Source organism: Strix uralensis, chromosome 15, assembly GCF_047716275.1.
Source record: "Strix uralensis isolate ZFMK-TIS-50842 chromosome 15, bStrUra1, whole genome shotgun sequence".
Lineage (NCBI taxonomy): Eukaryota > Metazoa > Chordata > Aves > Strigiformes > Strigidae > Strix > Strix uralensis.
Window position 1 is genome coordinate 1,267,220 of NC_133986.1, and position 21,810 is coordinate 1,289,029.

Here is a 21,810-nt window from a genome sequence, read left to right on the forward strand (position 1 = left end):
ATGTTCTTCCTTCTGGTCTTAAATATTCATAGTGCTCAAAAGAATTGAACTACTTTTTGAATTCTTGCTTTTTAACTTCAACTCAGGTCCTGGAACCTGAACATCAAAACCACTGCTTTAGCCAGACCACTGATTTCAGCTTATAGTAGTATTTTCCTTTTTCGTTATTCATGCTCACCTTCACCAGTGATCCTGTACACTAGGCAAGAATATAGACTTCAAAAGCATCTAAGACATTTGTCAGTCTTTTAATTCTAGGCCATCCTATCAAAGCAAAGAAAAAATTTCTTCAAAACAAAAACACCTCTGAGAGTACATAAATGCTATATGCTCCCAAATGAGAAAATCAATGTTACTCTTAGGAAAAAAAGATTGTTTTTCAGCTATTTCATTTCACCATGGTTGGAGTTTCAATTCCAAGTGATCAGTTCCCTCAATTCTCACAGGCATACACAATTTTTTTACACTACATAGTTTCAAACACAAAAATAAGTAAGCAGCAATATCCATCCCATTACTTCCAAATTGCGGGATGTAGAAGGTATTTCCTCTGATCCAGAATAATGCAGTTCTACAGCATTTTTTCTTTGCTTTTGTTTTTAATCAGTGAAGTGGAACACACAAAAGACCTATCCTAGGTCTGAAACCTGAAGAAGGACCTCTTGTGCTCACTCTTTTGATTTCAAGGGTCTTTTACACTGTGAACAGAAAATGACGTTCACTATGCCTGATACTTCCACAAAACGAAGAAGGTTAATCTCTGGTCCTACTGTCATAAAGACCTACGGTCAGTTGCAAAGTGCAGTCTACAAATCGCTCACCAGTCTGTGATCAGATCCATACTTTTTACTTTACAAGATAATAACACCACTGATCTTCACCTCTGAATGAACAAGTCTCTTCAGTTTAAGAGAATCTCTCCTACTAGGCAATAGATACTGAATTTGAATTAGGTAAGCAATACAGAAGACTGGGTAACAGTCATATTATCTATATCAACAGAAAGCCTCTTGAATCAAACCACAGCAAGTACAGAAATAATTTACTCATGGGAAATGGTTCAGTACATTTTCTCCAAAACTAGAAAAATCAGATTAACAGATTCTCTCTCTGAAACTTTGCACTTAAGTAAATAATGAGAATTTGGCCCGAATCAAACTTAAGGAAAAAGATTTTTAAAAGAAAATAATATACAATGTGAAATGATATATTAGTCTTACTCACAACACATCCTGAAGAAGAAAGTGTTGTACTGCCCACGCTAGGCCAAGGAAGGACTGGTTGGTTTTGGGAACCTCTGAAACATCTCTGTAGCTCCCCGATGCATCTGTCATACATTCTAAAGAGGCTGAAGCTTTGAGAAAGCATTTGCTGGATTTAGCTTCTCAGGCACGCATCAGAAAAACTCTGTACTTTGAAAGGCATTGCAAAAAACTAACACCAGATTTTGCTTCCATTGCAAACAAGGTCACAGTTTCTATTAACTTTACTATGCTCAAAATCAGGATTTATGCACTGAAAGAAATTAACAGAAATATAAATAGTCTCAATAAACTCCTCAGCAGGAGTGTCTTATATAAGACATTAATTGCCATGGCAAGCAGGCCCTTTACAGAATAGGTTTAAAATAAAAATTAGAATTCATTAATGCTTATAACCATCCTTGCTAGGCAGTTTCACTAACTCTGTAACTTTATCTTCTATTACTTGGACCTTTACTTAACTGAGCAACCTAGATTAAAAAAAAATAGCCTTCCTAGTTCCAGAAGCATTTACCCTTGTTCACAGAAAGCATGTTGTATGGACATAAAGTTAGTATTAGGCCCAGTGCTTAGATCATTCCACAAGACTTAGTGAAAAAGGCCAAGGAAACCAGTGAGCCCGACTGTGGTGTGTCAGGTGCAGCCTCTGGAAGAACGTGAAGAGAAGAGTGCCCTGTGCAGGGACACCAGGAATCAGGCCGACCAGCTGAGCTGCCACTCTCCATGCAGCTGCTTCAACTTTGTATGAATAATGACATACTCACTCTGGCTGCACAAAGAGAGGAATGACTACTCTCTCTACCACATGGTGTGACTTTTCACTGCAGAGTAGCTGGACCAAGATGTAATTGCATGTTTTGTACTGTTAGATTTCTGTATGGCAGCACTCTGTATGTGTCTGCATGCATAAAATAATCATTGCAAACCAGGTAATTGCTAACTTCAGACCAATGCATTAGCAGGTCCTTAGAAAGAAATGGTACTACGCAGAGCAGGTGTCAGACACAGATGTTGAACATGTCTAACATTTACCTTGAAGACAGACGTGAACATCAACCCTGAGCTTGTATGTGACTGACAGCTGTTAAAACAGCTGCTGTACTTCTTTTTATTGCTTAAAAAAGACTCCCTGGAAATGTTGGTTGGAGACATTTTTAGGGCAGTGATTTTTCAAGTTTGAAGGGTCAATCCTTGATCCACATCAGCAGGTTTTATTCTGTTCTTCCTTATTCCCTTACCATCACTGAAATGTGCTAGTATCAGTGGCTGCTAGATGTGGGGCCTTCTGTTTAACTTTTTCTTGCACAGTCTCAGTTTACAATGCTTAAGTGCTTTTACACACACACTTAAGAACATGGTCCTTCTTACATATATAACAAAAGACCTGTTGTTTTCTGAAATGTATGTATTTCATAGCAGGTTCTTAGAATGCTGTTTTTTGGCCTAGAATAATTATGATTTCACTCTAAGTTTAATATTCAGCTGTAGGAGAAAAAGAATGCATATTCACAACCATAAGCCAGCTCAAGATCTGAGTCATCACAGCTATACACTGTTCTTAAACTTCAGAAATTCCTTTATCTGAAACTTTTCAGGACAGCAGTATTGTGGTGCTCTGTTGACAGCAGTGTTAAGACTGTCAAGGAAAAGCAGCTCCAATATTCAGTATTTCCGTGATTATTTTTTTTTAAAGCAAATGGAAAGGTGTCATGGAAAGCCTGACCTGTAGTAGATGATATAATCACGTTTTGTCTATTAATTTCTCCTTATAGAATGTATATAATGCTTCTTGGTCAGCATACTTCACATACACAGAATGCCACTAAGAGGGCTGCTGTTTCTGCTTTCAAGTGTCCTTAACACTCAATCTGACAGAGCACGTGGTTCTTCTCCCAACTTTCCTGGGATTGATGATTGTCCAATACGATGTGAATTTCATTAGACACAGGAATCGAAAGAAAATTTTTAACATTGCAACAGAGTTATTAAAATTAAGGCTCTATACTCAATTCTGAGATGTTTACATTTGTAATGTGTCAATAACATGAAGATCACACTAACTTTAGTCCAGAGATGTCTAAATTTTTAATTTAAAATAAACTGACAAATTTCTTCTTTCCCCCCCCCCCCCCAAATTATTTGCAAGGCAATTTTAATTCCTTTGATAATTATTTGCTGAACATTGATTAATTGTTTCCTCTCCTGGGTTTTACAGATTAGACTAATAACCATACAGTGTTTGTGATCAAACCTGTAGTTTTTTACTGCAACATAAATGCCTTCAGTTTTAGCCTTTTTTAGTCGTACATGTTCTTGGTTACAAATTAACAAATATCCATGTATGAACAACCACCATGCTTAGAAGTTTCATTGAAGAAAAAATAGTTTTAACAAAAATATATACAAATAACATTTTAAAAGGACGCCTCATGAATCATACAAAGAGTTTTTGTAACTGCTGTTTCCAGTACTTCAGACACTGTCCTTGGAATACATTAAGCTTTCAGGTCAGAGTCTCATACAGTGTAAACTGGCATAGCTCTACTTGTTGGCATGACCTCCTTTCATTGCCTTCAGCAGAGATACAATAATTCACACCAGGCAGGGCTGTAGTCATCGGTTTCTGAATGTCAGTTCTGCAATCTCTTGCAAAAATATGAAAGGATATGAATGGGTGTACCTTCTCACCTGCATTTCTTTTCTAGTAATTCTCCCAATCTAGTCTTCTGACCCTGGTCCTCTACTTGAATTCCTCAAAATCTAACTGGTTTGTATTGACTTTCACATCCCTGGATGAGCTTTATGGTTTAACTGCTTATAAATTGAGAAATATATGAGCCAGAAGCTATTGAACAGGGGAACACAGAACTGCCCATTATCCCCTCAATCACAAGCGCTTTGCAAGGTAAATCTGTACTTAAAATATCACTTCATTGACTGAGGGTAGTTGTTTATTACCCAATAGTTATAAAGTCTCTAATAACGTGGTGTTTCATTCTCAAAGAATCTTCCCAATTACCACTCAGGAATAGTTTTAATGCAAGTGACACACTGTCATCAGTCTCCTTTCAAGATTACAGGCCTGGTTAAACAGCAGTCTTAAACAACAACAAACATTCAGGTTCAGGCAGTGCCCAGAATTAGGAAGGGAAGGCAGTCAAGCCTGGGGCATATACTTACTGCAACTACAAGTAACCCATCTTCTCCATGCAAAATGGGGGCACTGCTGGAAATGGACCTTTTAAGGCCTAAACGTATGACTGAATTGTAGCTTTGCTTCAACAACTTCAAGAATTAAAACAGTACCTTCATCCTCTTCTGCATGAACCACTTTAAAAAAACCATCAGAAACCCCACATGGACTTCATGTTTTGTACTGTTTTGCCACCACAATTCTTCTGCCTTTCCTTTTTCCCTTTACATTTATCTCTTCTTGCTTTCTCCCTTACTGCCAGTCTACCTCATCTTCCAATTTTCCTGTTTCCCTCTATCATCACACTGACGGGGGGCTGCTTCCTCACACCCCCCCAGCTGTCTCCAGTGTGGTCTCTTCTTTGGCCAAGAACAACCACGGACTCTTGTGCTTTGCCTCTGAGTTGTTCTCATGCAATTAAAGCAACATGATTTCTACCACCACCACTGAACAGTGCAGTAAGAACCAATTTATCTACCATCGTTGACTATTTTACCATGTTGCATTTAGTAACGTTAGTGATTTTAATAGCTGCAGAAGTCAGTGTTGTTCCGCTGTTGTAAGCAGCAGCAGCACTGCACAGCAGCAGAGGCTTGATACGGCAGGCTTGGACATTGGCTCAAAGGCCCTTCCAGGCGGCTGACCATCAGCACACCAGCGGTACCCAAACCATCTTAGGGCCTTGCTTCGTGCACATCTCATAGCTGCCCGGTACGCACGCTGGCTACAAGTGATAGCAGATGCTCAGGTGTGGTAGTGATGTTCTCACTGACAAGTCTGGGGAGTTAAGCCAACATAGGGTATGCTGTTGTACAGATGGGAGTAGTAACGACAGTGTTGACTCTGGACAGATAGTGACTAAAGTCAGAAATAGAAGGATGTGATGCTTAGGAAGCAACACACTCCGGCAGCAGAACTGGGGCAGGATGAGCAACTTAGAAAGTTATGCTGTTCAGATGCTACCACTTAGAAAGACAACGAAGTTCTCAAGAAAATCTATAATCAATTGTGAAACATTTTATAATGAAATAATTCTTACTAAAGTAACAGCAATTCTTCCCTTGAATTAATGAGAACGCATTTGCAGGATCACCACCCATTTTGTTTTCTTCACTGGTTGAACATGCAAGTTTCTCTACTCAGTGGATGGTATCATAACTCCCCAAGCATCCAGGCTCCTGGGGACCAGGACAAAATACAGCAACCCCGGGAAGCACTCTCTGAAGACAGAAGGGTGGTACAATACATACCTAATAGTGGATTCTAGTTTTCCAAGTGCCCTCTGTCTTTTCAGGCCAAGTCAAATACCCTCCTGTGTGAAATTCCTTCTCATTAGTAGTATCAGAGGGCTAAGGAAACGGATAGATTATGCTCCCATTTTCCATTCCATCCTGTTATTTAACTACATACAAGATTTGCATCAATTTCTCTATTTGCAGAACAGTACTATAAAATAAACACGGTTATAAAGCACTCGAAGATACTTGCAGGAATGAACTGTGAATATGCTAATGTTAGTTACAGTAGACATGGAGTGGATTACTGAAAGGCTGGGGAATCTGAATCGCAGAAGTCTTGCCATCGCTAATTCTGATGTCTATTTAAAATGAAACTGAAGCACCCCAGAGAAAATTATTTCTGATAATTTCATTGCAATATTTGCAGGTATTTCCTTGCCAATTTTACTGCTTCTACTTACGAAGCTACCCAGGATGTTCTCAATATTGTCTGCAAAAAACGGAGCATGGATTTTTAATGTCAGGTACGCAGTTCCCTTTCTGTTGATTTCAATGATTTCTTTCTTGTATAAAACATGCTAAAGGGAAACAGTAGTTGTACATACAATTCTGAAACTATTACTTGATGTCAAACACCTCATCTAAGCCATTTGCTGTGCAAAAAGATGAAAATCCAAAAACATGTGAAAGATGTTAGTGGGGGAAAAAAAAGGAAATTACCTGATTTAGAAGAGAGGCTACAGCAGTAACTAAGAACAGCAACCTGAACTGCATGTGAGGAATGGTTCCTGGCAGGCAGATATTTTAATGCACATCTAGATGCAATTGTACAAAGCCCTCTGTGGTGGCAGCTCTAAAACCATAAATGGTATAGCTGCAACAGTAAAACTTTGCACCAGAGCTTAAGAATGGCATCACCAAAACCCTCAGCCATACAAGCAGTCCTGAACCAAGGGACTAATATATTTTTGACTAATCTATTTTGATAAGGACTGCCAGGTGGGAAAAATAACCCCCATCTCACCACTACTAGAATAAAACTAGCATCTCACCAGTATTTTTTGCAGTTACTGGCAAGTTCACTCAGATTAAAAGGAATGTCTATTCAAATATTTCTGATATGCTAGAGGAAATGTAAATGGCTACAGCTCTGCTTAATCAAGAGATGCAATATGTGCAGTGGGAATCTTGTAGAAGTATGCTGAATAACGTTTGTTAGTGCTTACCCTTTTAATACCATAATCCCTAACATAGAGAAAGTCTACTCCTCTTTTAAAGAAAGTTCTCATTACCAGGATCTTGCTCATCTCAGTCTTTCTTGGGGTTGTTTTTAACATCATTATTTACAAAATAGTAATGGGAAGGAGACAGAACGTTGCAATTATGAAAGAAGCAAAATCTTGTCAAGAAAAGTTTCCCTTGCCTCTCTTCCCTCTGTCATTTATTTGCTGCTATCTCATTTATACAGAACTTCAACTGACATTCAAAGGTAGTTTTCATCTGGTGAATACTGAACTGTGCTAATTGAAGTGACTTTTTTATTGTTGTTGTTGTTTGTCTGTTAACTATAATTAAAATTTCTAATTGGAATTTAGAGCCGTGCCTGTAGTGTGTTGTTACCACAGATGATATGCCAGAAGAGAGTTATGGCACCCTCCCAGAAGATGAAGAATAATGGCTCTGGCTCACAGGGGAATTACACAGTTCCTTAGTGAACACTGAGGACTAGCTTAAAAACCTCCTGGAGGCAAACAGTGGCTACCACATAATTATGTGACAAACAAGCCACAGCCCATGCAGTGAGCGAGTCTGATGGATGGGATCTTCAGATATTTTTGTCCTCATCATTCATAATTTACTCAAGCATGATGCCACTAGTGATCAATATTAAAGGCCCTCAAGCGAAGGAGGCCAGCACAGAACACAGTTGCAGCATGTGTAACTCGGCAAGGAAGTACAGAATCTTATCTGCATTTCACCAGACTCATGTTGCCAGATCACTATGAGATCCAGGTACAGAGGACAAGACTACCTTGTTGCTCTGTGTTTATTTCTGAGATATTAGGAGGATTCATCTGCTGTGTAGTCAAATCAAGTAACTGAGAATTCCATGGGTAAAACCACATTCCATAACCTAACCAGAGTATAATAGGGTCCTTTTGAGAAAGCAAATATAAAAGGTAGCCAGAGAAAAAATGATTCAAGCTGGAGGGATTTTTCAGTTTTTCCAATCACTCCCACAAATACATCCATTTCCTTTATGTCATTTTTGCTTATGTTACTTTTCAGAGTTAGATAAACTGCACATCTGTCTTTGACAACCATGTTCTAGACCATGTAATGTTATTTTTATTGTCAAGATTTGCCTAGAAATACTTTCACCTATGCCCATATACTTAGCCACTTGGGAAGATACAAAGTCTTAACCTTCTTGTTTGCCAAGTTAGTAAATCCAGCTGTTGTGTAAGAAAATTGAAAGGTTTTGGTAATTTGAGTCTTTGGCACATACTAGAGGACAGGACAACAGCAGAGAAAGAAGAAAAGGAGCTTTAGAAGAAGAGCTTTCACAAGAACAGGGTTTAAAACTTGATACAGCTGTATGGTGTGAAGAAGGTGGCTGTACATTTCAGATTTGTGAAAATGAAAAAGATGGAACTTCAGATAATGTATAAATAAACTGTAAGTATACATATGTATGTAAAATGTCTTAAAATGCATTGTTTCATTCACGACATGCACAGTTAAAGATCAGAAGTCAAAACATTTATCAGCAAATCTGGGTCAGTGCTGACTCTTGTATTCCTTAAATTCTTTCAAAATGAATAAACAAACTTCATTGTCAAAGAGCTAATAAACCAGTGATTGTTAATTTACAGCAGAAATAATGTTCTAGCTTTCTGTAAACTAAACAGCTTACAGAGGTATTGTTGCAGGAAAACAATGACAGGTACAAGACAGTTCCTCCTACACAGTCTCCTAAGCACAGCACAGTATCCGAGATCATCAGACAAACTAACCTGTGGTGTCATTCCATGGCAGATATACACGATTGGGATATTCTCCGTGTCTGGCCCTTGATCAAGGCACAAATCACTTTTCAGGGAATTCTGCAGCTATAATAAACAAAGAAGAAGAAATCAAGCAAGTTGTAGATGAGAAAAAGATAGTGTGATTACTTTCAAAAAAATTCATATGTAGTTGAGCAAGAAAACACATAAAATTAAAAATACTTGTAGTGAAGATATTGAAAAAAAAGCACGTGGACTAAATTCTTCCTTGTAGATCATTTAACACTACTGATTTCAAAAATGCTGTTCAATGTTTCAGGGGGGGTAAATTTCAGAAAGCCTTCAGACATAGCAATAATTTTTGATACACATTTTTAAAATACTGTCTAATGAGTCTCTGGTACACGCTATATACAAAAGACAAATTTTTTCCCAGTGTAGCTAGCTGAGCAGTACGGATGGAGTTTCAAACATAGGAGAAAGCCCTGTAATTGAACAGTTTTTCAGAATCACTCAGGAGAGTCTTCTGATTTCTGGAAATAATTCAAAAAAATCCTTTCTGCTGACACTTAAGAGACTTCTGGCCAATTGGTATGCACTAGCTCTTCTTTGCATTATTCCAGGCTAACTCACGCACAGCAATCTAGCTACGAACAGACTGCAGAGTACTTGGCCCCGTTCGTCACAGAGCCCTATCTATTACTTGTGCAATGCTGAGAAAGAATTTTCCGAAAGTGAAGTGCTAAATTAATGAGCACAGATAGCTGGAAAGTCTTTTTAGAGTGAGGCCAACGATGTGGATTGCAAACCCATGGGCAGGTATTAAGGTGTTCAGTGGTATAAGATCAGTTCAGAGAACACGAGAGAATTGTCTGATGGAGGGTGTGAAGAGGTGATGTGGTTTGCAACCATCTGTGATTAACTGAGCAGTCCTGTCAGCTGAGTACAGGGCCTCCTTTGAGAAAAACAAATTGATATGCTTAGAAAGGAAGTCTAGAAGTGCACTAGTAGGTAAGAAGTGGGGACAAGCCAGAGACTGAAGCCAGGCAGTGAATAACATCAAACCCATGAACTCATCTCTACAAGATTTCCAACTCCAAACCTAACTCGAGTAATAGACAGGACAAATCTCAACATTAAAGAGAAAATATGCATTAGGTATCAGTATTGGTGTTATTCTTAGCTACAAGCCTTGCAAATGAAGTAAAGTTTCCTTCTCTCAAAGCTTTGCATTTCTCAGCCATAAACGTAACCACAACCATGTCTCTATTTGGATGTTAGACACCACTCTCTATCCAAACCAATGATAAATATCAGCCTTATTAATTCATGCCTGGATCCATGAGTACCTTTGACTTTTCAAAATCTCTTCCACAAACTCAAGTTCTAATGCTTGTTTTAACCCTTATCTTACAACCTTCTCCACAACAATCCCCATAATAAAGGAAGCAAAAAAATCTGCCTTGACCAACATCAGCATGCGCCTTAGCTGAGAGGGCTGACCCAACAGTACAACACAGAGACTTTGGAGTCCCAAGCTCTTAAAAACAAACATGACCTTAACCCTAACAGCAGCTGTCCGGTGATCAGGCGCTACAGAAAAAGAGACAACATGCTATATTCCTTTCAACACCAGTGCTCTTCTTATGAACCTTAAAACCAAAAAAATAAAACGAGCTCTTCAATTTCTTAAACTCTTATCCCAATCACAACTCTACAACTAACTTAGAATATCTGCAGAGAAATGATCCCTACAGAAAACCAAAAAAGCCACTGGCCTGTTAACTAATAATGCTGTTTCAAAATCTGAGGCCCAGACTCTTAGGAACCATCCATTTCCAAAATCTAGTGGCTTTGTGGCAACCAACAATTAACTTGGGCAATGCAGTTTTAGACTATCAAGACTTAATCTTAATTGCAACCCAAAATATAATCAGGTTGCCAATCCCCACGCTGAAAATCTGAAATAATTAGTCAATGCTGCCATTTGCTCCCTTTCAAACTTAGAGCCTTACAGAATACAGAGATAAACTAGACAACTGAAATTTTGAATTTGCAATCTTCTTTGATTGTATGAAAAGCCAGCATGATAATTTTAATTGATCATCAAAGGGGTCATGGAACTTTGTGGGGCATACAATCACTTCATTTGCCAAAACAGAGCAGCCATACTGGCAAACTGCACAACTCTGACTTCTTTTTGAAGAGGAAAGTCTCAAACCAAATCCTTCACTTCTATGACCTACTCTTACTACTTACTTATGTTTCCTAATTGGGAAACATGCAAAAGGCAAATTTAATGCACAGAAATCATTTTTTATGAATATGACACTGGATAGAGAACATGAAAAGGACGTCCTAGCTCTGCTAGCTCATGGGCCTGTAACTTACTATATGCTCATTTTCCATGTCACGCACTCCTGCCCTCTCTGTTCAGACTGCAAGTTTTCTAGGGGCAAGAAGTGTCTCTGCTTTAATTAGCACACTACAACTCAAGCATGATTTCAATGCAGAGAAGGGTACTACTGTCACACAAATAATGATGATGATGATCCCAAAATACAGGCATTTGAGGTTCTAAATTAAGATCTGGCTGCAATATTAAGAAGCTTGCAGTTGAAATACTGAGCCTATTTTGTTAATTCACCTGCTACCACAAACTTTCCAACTGAGAGCTCCAACATGTCTAAAAAATCATGCCTTGAGTATCACCAAGGGGAACGCAAGCCATGAAAAAAACAAAGTATCAGGGAGGAAGATAATGTTCAGAATACCTCAGCATAAAGTACAGCAGACCAGCTGTGTCTGTCAAGTAATAGGCTAACAAATTATTTAACTAGTGACTTCAAGTTTATCTGATTCTTCTACTTAGAGCCAGGCATTGTCTTCACGAATTACTTCCACTATTACACCTTTTCAGAATGGGAAATGTAAACAAGACCCTTACCACTCCGTAGGCGACAGTATCTGAATACATTCTCATTTCTGGATACACGCTGACAAGATACCACCTAAAGGTCTTGCACTGGAGCTTTTTCCTCAAGGCCTTCCTCTCAGAAATATCACCAATATCAATTCCAGAGTCCTGCACATAAAACAAAGGACAGAAAAAGCAGAAAAGACATCAGCGATACACTACTGAGTAGACTAATCATCCAGAGTCTCTCTCATTGCAGAGATGATTATGACCTATGATAATTATCAGCTTTTGGTTGTGAAGTGAGTCTGTTACCTACACACGCTCCTTAAGTGCCCCATTTAAAGATGATACAGGTCACCATGGCAGGCTCTCTTTCAAAGTGTGCTTTGGTCAGTGGAACCACTCCTATTGACTTCAGTGGGGTTTAGATCTAGCTTCCAATGAAGCTGATGAACAATGAAATTGTTCTCTAATTTTCTGGCACTTTCCAAATCCAAAAGTAATTGGCAGGAAGTAGCAAGTTGCCCTAGAAACAACCTTATTGCTGCCATCCCGCTGTGGCCTAATCATTAGTATATGACACCTTCTGGCCATTTCTGAAGTCTGGGTTTACTGCTTCACCGCAAAAAGCAGAAGCTCTGCTCCCCTTCCTGAAATATGACTTATTAAATTTCTCTTGTAATGTAAAAAGTTGTTATTTTTGTTCAAAGCAATTGCAGAATAGGCTCTCCCCTAATTTTTATTCTCCTTTACATTTCTGGCTAACCTAATTTCCACTTATCATAAAAGCAGATCATAAACCGTGAGTTTCATAAAGTCCCTGTATATAAAAATCAATAATTTATCACATTAAAATAACGCAGCAGAAATTTTGAGAGAGGGATCTAAGTGCAAATCCATGGCTGCTATTTGAAAGGAAGTTAAAATGAGACATTTTGCTCCACACTGTTCTTTACCACTTCTGCCTCAGAACAAAACACAGGATAAATAAATTTTCATAGGGAAATCCTATAATCTACCTACTTAAACAACAGCCTTTACTGGGCCATAAACGCCCCAAAGATTTTGTCAGCCACCAGATATGATTTTAAAATAACACCGGAAGCATTGAATTTTCGTAGTTACACATCAAAAAGATATCTTTACACGCATCTAGGTTTCTGAGCTGCTGAAGCAATGACTGCTTCTCACATCCCAAAGCACTGAATTAATGTTAATCTGGAACAAGTATAGCTTATTATGGAAGCATTTTCTAACTAAAGTAAAACTGACTTCCACATTAGCAAAATATACAAAAAAGTAGGAAACTGAGGTCTGGCATAAACTGGCATAACTCAAGTTAATCCTTAAAAATGATTACTTCCCTCAAGCCCTACATTATTCATAAAAATTTATGTGGAACTACTCCTTAAGCCATCATTTCTTCCTGACTTTTCTAGCAAGCGATAGACAGAGAAACATGGTGTAGGGTGCTGTAAGACAACGAACTGATCCCACGGACAAATCCTGCTCATGCACCACTCTGGCTGCACTTGCACTTGCCAGTGTATCAGCCACCTGTGTGAAGGAAAAGGAGGATTCCAGCACATGGATACCTGACTTTGAGCACTAACAAGGCTTCCTGGGATCAGATACTAAATTGGTCAGTGCATCCAAACTCCTTTCTCATGCAACCCTGCAGACACTGATGCTTGTTTCCTCACAGTTTATTGTATAAGGTAAGAAAGAGCATCTGGGGCCTCAGTAATCGCATCCTCCCATGCAGCTGGAGAAGTAAAATAGCTTACATGTAGCACACTGGCTTTATCACCAGCAACAACTCAGTGTATTCCCCAACGCTGAGAATATGATGGGAGGAAAAAAAGAAAAAAAACAAAATGAAAAAGATATGGGAGAGCTCTTGCTTCTGGGAGTTGAAAAATCTTTCCTTTGGATTTTAAGTGCTTTTCTGAATCTGTTTTATCTAGGTAGTTACGATGCAGAAATCACCATGGTGTCCAAGATCCCCATTTGAAGCCCTCAGTACTTCAGAGCCACCCACAGAGATCCCAAGAGGGCAGTCACAGCACACTGCCAAATGAGTCTAACTCCTTTTTATTATTATTAGCTCTCGAAGACTAAAACCTTTGGAAACATCCTACTACGATGCTTCTCAGAGGTCTGGGAATACTTCCATGGAAAAAACAGGTCCTGTGGTTAACATTTTGGAATAACATATTTCATGGAAAGTCTTGACTGCTACAATTGAACACATTTTTATTACCTAAACAGTCCATTACCAGCGGACTATTTCATCAGCTTCCAGAGAGAGAATTACTCCTGTAGTTACCCACTTGTGTAACAGTATTTGGCCATGCTATCTGTCTGTCCTCTCTGCATGTCTCTCACACTGATGTCTCGACATCTTTTTGCCTAATCTGAAGCTAGGTTTGATTTGAAAATTGTCCCTCTTTGGTATTTCACCAAAGAGGCAGAAATACTGCCATCCAGTCTGATATCTAAATTTGACCTAATCCATCCCCAGCCTTTCTCTTCTACCATCTCTTTGTCCCCTGCCTACTGGAAGTTTGCATTACAAGTGTCCCATAAGCTTTAAGTTATTTTTTAGATTGCTTCTTTACACTGAATACTCTCTGTTTCTACTTATGTTTCTATACCAGCCAGAGCGTGTGTTGGCTCCTAACCTTTTGATGTATAAAAGAGGAGTCCCACTAACGATGTAGGTTTTCTTTATACTGACTGATCCAATTACAGTGCTTGGGAGTGTGATTTTGTACTGTATTTTCCTCTTTCCCTTAAAAGGCCAGAAGCTTTCCTTAAACATGCACTTGTTTCCTACTGCTCTAGAATTAGTTCAGCACTCATGAAGTTTAGCATGGGAAAGGAAAAGGAAGTCCCAGGTCTTTGGAGCTCTCCCCCTGATTCTTGGCACCAGGCCTCACACAATGAACACAAAGATGCTTACAACAGCTTCAAATTACACAACTGATTTGGGATACTGGAGCAGATGTCAGGCTTCCAGAACAAAACACAGCCCCAGCACTCTTTTAAGTCCTTCCCTATTTTCCACATGGCAGAAGATGGAAGCTGGGTGAGCAACACTTGAATGTACCCAGCTGTAAGCCACAGAACCCATCTGACAGAAAAACCCTCTGATGGTCACAAAGGTGCCATACTGTCTCTGAACATCCTGCAGCAATTACTAGGTAATGAGTGGATACAGGCTTTGTACACCTGTTACAACTGTGAAAACTGTTTCCCAGTATGTTTTAAGTAAGTATATGGGCATGTGTGTGTTTATTTGGTTTTCTACAGCAGTGAGAAATGCAAATGAAGGTTCTCTGTGTGCTATGGGTTCTGTACATACACATAGTAATAGACTTCTCCCTACAACAGAGGCATCTCATTGCATGGCAGGAGAGTACCACTATGAAAAGCTGATTTAGTGCTTGCCATTTCCAGCTTTTAAGTCTGCACTACAGTTTGACAGCCGTAGCCTTTGTGAAGATGAAGAGAGAATATAATCTGCATTGCAATTTATTCAAGCAGTTCAGTGCAATGATTAGTACATTTGTGGTTGGAAAATGACTGAAGATTGAAGTAGCAAGAAAACTTGTTATTCCTCTTCAAAACGGTGAACAAAATCAGTTTTGGCAGTACAAGATCTACTGTACAAACATTTTGATACACTTTGTGACCTGAAGAAATCAGTTCAATCCACACACTGCACTTGTTTCTTTAATAAATGAGTCTTAAAATTTATTATAACAGGCTTATTTTTTCTGATCTATTGGCACAGTCAAGACTGTGTTATTATTACGTGTTAAATGGAAATTTAACAAGTAGTAATAACAACTTATCTTTGTATTCTTTAGGAATTTGATTTCCAAATTGCATTCAAATAACTTTGCACATGGTTAAGCACCACCACCATCATAGCTGGATGAATATTATGCAAATACATGTCTAGTACTGTATAACGTGGTTAGCAAAAGGAATTTCTAATTTTTGTGTCAATAAATTGAAACTTGATCAATCGATGAAGGTCAAGCAATCTTCAGGAAAATAACTAACAATAAAAAATAGAAACTGAAATTTAAATCTTACCAGGTTATTCACAAATAAAATCCATTCAAAATTGGTTTGATGTAAAATAAGTAACCCTATCTTCCAGAAATGTCTTTATTCTTGTATGCACTGCTGTGCGACTACTCAAAACAGGGATACTTAAAGGTAGCTTGGATTCTGTGAACATGGAACTAACTTCCAGAAAGGTCCTTTCCCTATACCAGATCACAGAGGATTTTTTTCTGTTTTCATGGTATATTATGTGGCTAATTCTGCAACCTGAAAACAGGACAATAGCTTCCCCACTTGGCCAAAATTATCCAGTTTTAACCATGAGAGATGAAGGAAGCTATTGGAAGCAGCTGAATCAACATCAGCATTCACACATCTAGCTGGTTTTTGGTTTCTAACCTTTTTCCTTATTAAGCTAAAGGAGGAAAAGTACAACATTTTATTTCTCAAACCAGAAATTGCAGCAAAACCAGTTTCTCTGAACAGTTGCAAAATCACTTAGAGATATTTTACAGATATTTTATTAAAGAAAAAAATAAATTGCCCAAGTTCGTTCATTAAGTCGAGAATATTTGCTTTTGCTGTGATGATGAGAACTGCATGCTGTAAGTCAAACCTCAAGTTCAAAGAGAGCCATGGTTTCCAACGTCTAGGTGGAACAACCTATTCTTCATGGATCCCGAATATTTTCCAGACCAGGTACAGTCACCTTTCTCAGAGCCCTATAGCTCTTAGCAGTTCATAGATTAAATACCATTGACTACAGAAATGCAGAACAACTTAAATCAGATGTCAAACTGAACTCTTACGTTAGCCATCCAACATTGTATTTTCAATACAACGGACCAACTATTGCTCATCTATGAAAAAGAAATCCGGACAAGCAGGACAAAAGGGAGTTGCAGCTAGGTTCTGCAGTATGTCATGACATCCACCAGCCACCCTTACTCTGATGTGAAATTACTCAAGAGGGAGTTAACACCCCTTGCCCCTTAGCAGAACTCCCCTCACAAATCTGGCGGAATTATAGCTCTCTGTGATGGTAAATAAGAGACCCAAATTCAAAGTAAGATGTGTAATACAGATTTGATGCTTCTTTTTTCCACATTTCTGCAGCTACTAGATTAAAATCTCCATGAAGACTCATCAGTGAGCATAATGAACTTGACAAAAAATTCATTTTTAAGGAACCTGAAAACAAAGGAATTATTCTAGAATAAGACACAACTACGTACATATTTTTATATATAGATGTGTATATGCCTACATGTAAGACGTAAGTACATACATACATGTATACAAATAACAAAATCCTAGCAGAAAAATCAAAATCCAGAATAGGAACCAAATCCAAAAGGCTCTAAAGCCAAATCTTGCAAATGCTCACCTCCTGGGGTATGTTCCACGCCATATAGACATGGCTCTTAAATTCATCCATCCAGACTTCAGCCACTCTTAGTGCATTTCTCCGGACGTGAGCAGTTAGATCTTCAGTGTATGGTTTATGTGCTCTTTCAATGTGGGCAATCCTGGAGCAAGGTAGAACCTCAACACTTCCTCCACACTGCCATACCTAGAAGGAAAAAAAACATTCTGCTAGTGAGAGCTCCCTACACCACTGTCTTTTAGTAAATATACCAAAATTATTTTATTTCTATGCTTGACATTGTTACAAAGGAGGATAGCTACTCAAGACTTATTTGACTATACACAGGGGTTTTTTAGACAGTTGTGAGAGGAGTTATTACTTTGCCTTACCATGAATTATTACTACTACTTAACCTTACTACAGAATTATTACATTACCAGTAGCCTCTCATCAAAAACTTCCTGGATCAATTTAGCTATTCTCAAGATTATCAATAAAATTTTTTATAAGGTATCTGTAGGAGTCTGGGCCGCGCTGGGAGAAAGTTAGTGCAGACAGAAGAATGCAAGGACGAAGACAAGGCCAGCAAAATAAGGCTGGCAAAAACACACAAGATAGCAGATAAGTGAGAAACACCTGTGGTCAGCAAAAGCACACAAGTCTGAGCAAAACAGGGTATGAGATAAGGGAGTTTTGGCAAGTTTTGGGCTTTACGTGCTAATTGCAATTAACCAATGCAAATGCTTGTAGAGGCGCGTGAACAGCGCGTGTAGATGACCTGTAGCCTATTAGAAGATAGATGAGTGCGTGTACGGAACTTAGTAGAATATAAATGTAACCAGAAAAAAAATAAAAAAAAGATGGACGACCTGATCATCACATTGGTGTTGCGTCGTTTCTGTTCCCGCATGGAGAAATAAGGACCCCGGCTAATGGTGACCCCAACAGGTATCCAAAACAATAGCATCTGAGTTCAAGTTTTAATGTCCTTCAGATATTTCTCTAAGATTGTGCACAGTCTATCTCAATGCATACACACACTATTCAGAATCTCGAACTAGGCTGCCTTACGTAAAAGGGAAACTAAACCAATCAACATTTTAAGATCACTAAAGTTTCAGGTTCTAGGAAGACTAGGGATATAAATGCATCTTATGCTTTGCTTTAAACATAGCTCAGAAAGGATCAAGTTTACTTCTGAGGAGTGGACTAAGACTGCCTGTTGAAAATGTTCTATAAAAAATTTCAATGCACACTACTCCTATAATACATTTATAATCTAGGTTACTATACCTGCTCAAGTGTGTTTCAGTTTTGCCCACTACCGCAGTTGAGCTAAAGTCCATAATGTTAATCATAAGTATTGCATTCCTTTCTGATTTTCTTTCTTTCTGCTTTCAACTAAAGAGAAAACCACTTTGGCAGCCTTAACATTCAGTGAAGTACTTGAATTATTTTACATAGAAGCTCTTTTTCTGTGTATCTTCTATTACATAAACTTCCTAACAAGATCAAGGCAGCTCATTCATTTTGGTTGAGTGGATGCTGCTCAGGTGAAAACCCAGATGTACTCAAACCGTTTGATCCTGCTGAACAAGTACCTCGCTGTCCCAGAGGCAGGTGTACACACTGAGAAGTGACAGAGTTTGCCTTCTGGTACTGCTAGCAGAGAATCCTGAGGCTTGGTATCCCACACCAAGAGATCAAAAAATGAGAGTGAGGGTGCTTCTTCCTCATACTGCTCATCCAGGAGAGAGTATATTTTGGTCTCCCTCCTAGTGGCCAGGGATGTGGGTTGGCAGAACATCATGTTCTGGAGCTGATCTCAGACTCCTCAGGTCTGTCCCTCCTATATACATATGCTCTACTAAGGAGGCACTTTGTTCAGTCGTTCATTTTATATATTTAGACATCTGGCTTGAATACAGCATTTAGGCATTTGGCAGCTCCTGAGACCAGAAAATGTGGCATGGATTCAGAATGTTTACAAAGCCTTTTCTGAACTGGTGCCTAATTGCATTCAGCATATGCTGGGAAAAGGGATAGAGCCTTGGTTTTCAGAGCTCTCTGGAAGATGAGCTATCCCATGAACCTACTGTACAGTCAAGAATGGAGCTGAAAAGACTTTGGCATGTATCTGTGTCCAGAACTTGGAAAACTGAAAGAGTAAATAAACATAACGATTACCAACATCAGGGCAAAACTGAGATGATCATAAATATTTAAAAATAAATGGGCAATTGATCTGGCACAAGAATAATCAATCTTGAAACAACATTTGTGGCCTGTCTTTCTAAATATAATATAAAGTGGGCAATCCAGTTTAACAATCTAACAAAAATAATAGTTTGTCAAACATTTAATTCTAAATGGTTCAGCTTCATTTCCTAATAAAGATTAAATGTGAAATATCATCAGGCTTTGCTCATACAATGTCTGCTTTCAGTCTGAGCCATCTCTCAGTACAGCATTGACATCCAGCTATAAATTGTTTCAGAGTTACTCACTGTACACTGTTTAAATTAGTATCATAAAAGACAAGGAAGATGTAGGGATGGTCATAACTTAGCCTGGGACAAGACAATTCACACACCACATGAGCTGCCTACTCTGCCTAGCCTTTGCTCATTTTAACTAGGGATGGCCTTGATCCAAGTCCAACATGTGAACACCAAATCTTCTGTGGGATTTTCAGAGTTAGATCTGAATGTCATCTTGACAACAAGCTGAGCCAGAATTTCATGGTCTATAATAAGCTGAATTTCCAAGTAAATTTCTAGGATCTGAAAATCTGAAGAGCGGACTCATTTTAGTACTGATTCAGTAATCAGTAAAATCTGATTTGACTTTTTAATGAAGTCATATGTGTTTGCAAAAAACATCCTGAGATGACCAAGTCTTTAATATAGTTTGTAAATAACAATTACCCCCTACCTGAATAAACACCAATTAATCAATCTGATGGCCAATCCTTTCTCTCAGACACCATCAGTCTTTGTTGTATTTCCAAAGACTAATTAATTACTCTGCAAGAACCATGGATTCACTTAAAAACTTAATGCTAAGACGGAGCTGTCAATACAGATGCTGACAGAACAGGCAGGTTGTATTAAACAACTTGAAAACCAAATCCTACTATTTCTAAGCAAAAATCTTCTGCAATCCATGAAAATGTGATTAGCATGCACCAAAACGGGACTAGAGATATATGCCAATAGTTTTCCATACATCGAGATGAATAAAAGTCCTTTAATTAATGACTTTTTAAAGAGGAAGACATGAGAAACATATGTGATCTGAAGATATGGGAATCATAAGTTACTGTGTGTGCAGAGCTTGCAGTTACAGCACTAAACAAATAGCACTACCCTAGATGTAGGCTACAAAGCCTTGCAGAATACTCGCAGAGTGAAAGCAGATGCAATACTTTATAAGGGCAGAAAGTACAACCCTGACTTGCTCAGCTGGTCCCATCTAGGACAAGCCATAGTACCCTTCTCTCCCACAAGCATTTGTTGCCAGTGGGATTACAGTACTATGAGAAAGCTCTTTACTCTGAGCATTTCATTACACTCAGGGAGAGGGCAGTTGCAAAGAAAGAAAATGTAGGTAGGCATTAAATTGGGATTTTCAAATGACATGAACCTCTCCTGGAATCTCAAGGGATTCTGGATTCACAGCTCCCCAAAACATGTGCAAAATCTCCAGCCAAGGAATGAAGGGCTTTGCTAGTCATACACTAAATATTAAACACCAATGTAACATGATTGACTGCTACAGAAAGTGTTAGGCTTTTTCATTCTTCCCTCATTAAATCTGAAATAAGGGAATTTCTAGGTCAAGAACACCTATCCATTCTTCCGTTCTTTCCTTCTCAGACCAACTGTCCATTTGAATCTGACCACTCCTAGCTCCCCTCATCTTCTTTACTTGTGTAAACAAATCCATAGTACTCCAACCACTGTGCTGGGGCCACTGTGGATGGTTGGATGTTTTTTCAAGACGTCTTAAAAAAGTATAAATCTCACATGAACAGTGCAAGGACGGACTCATTAACTATTCTGAACCAACATCTTTTGGTCAAAGACATTTTTTAGGTTGTTTTTTAATTAATGTTTTAATACTAAGAAATATATTTTCTTAACAGCTCAACTCAAAGGGAAGTTGCAAGGCCTTTTAGAGTGGTCTGCTCCACATCTAATAAAATTCCTGTAGACAAGAGATTGTCTTTGTAGTTAAGAAATAGGAATAGCAATTGAGGGGTCAATTCCTTACAACTTCACACGTTTCCCCTGTGAATTTCACAGCTATTTTTTTGCTCTCATTAGTGATCTTTATTCAGGCTTCATCCATACTGAATAGCACCTTTCTAGTTCTCCAGCACTGTTACTTTCTGTGATGGCTATAAATAAATACAAAGGTTTAAAATCAGTGAAGCCTTTCCAAATTATCACCCATGACTTTAGCAGGAAGTCTAAAGATAAAAGAGCTTCAAAAACTTTTTTTAACCACTTGGAACGGTTTGAAGTAAAATGTTGTATCTCCGAGTATACTGTCGCTGCAATCAAGACAAACCTGCTTATACAAATTGCAAAGAAGAAACTTGATGAAATTCCTAAACCATGGTTAAAAGGAAACACTGCACCTTTTCCTGTTGCCCATGAAGATGTTTTATGTATGTTAGCAAGAGGTGGAAATTGCTAGCAACAGTCTCCATTTCCTGCCAAATCCCTGAACATA

General features: G+C 38.5%; 1 protein-coding gene and 1 long non-coding RNA gene across 10 annotated transcripts in view; one reads left to right on the forward strand and one right to left on the reverse strand.

The window, feature by feature from the left end:
- LOC141950292 (uncharacterized) overlaps nt 1-6,217 on the forward strand; it is a 304,169-nt gene extending 297,952 nt beyond the window's left edge. Inside the window, exon 8 of one of the 2 annotated variants that reach the window (XR_012630985.1) lies at nt 6,121-6,217. This is a non-coding gene — a long non-coding RNA (uncharacterized LOC141950292). The remainder of the gene's footprint in view (nt 1-6,120) is intronic. The other variant, XR_012630982.1, reaches the window with a different exon arrangement.
- Nucleotides 1-21,810, reverse strand: part of GALNT18 (polypeptide N-acetylgalactosaminyltransferase 18) — a 326,140-nt gene that overhangs the window by 111,870 nt on the left and 192,460 nt on the right. For all 8 annotated transcript variants that reach the window (XM_074884918.1, XM_074884914.1, XM_074884915.1 and 5 more), the window contains 3 exons: nt 17,089-17,274; nt 11,649-11,786; nt 8,711-8,806 (listed from right to left, as the gene is read on the reverse strand). In XM_074884918.1, coding sequence (XP_074741019.1) covers nt 8,711-8,806; nt 11,649-11,786; nt 17,089-17,274 — 420 coding nt within the window. The remainder of the gene's footprint in view (nt 1-8,710; nt 8,807-11,648; nt 11,787-17,088; nt 17,275-21,810) is intronic.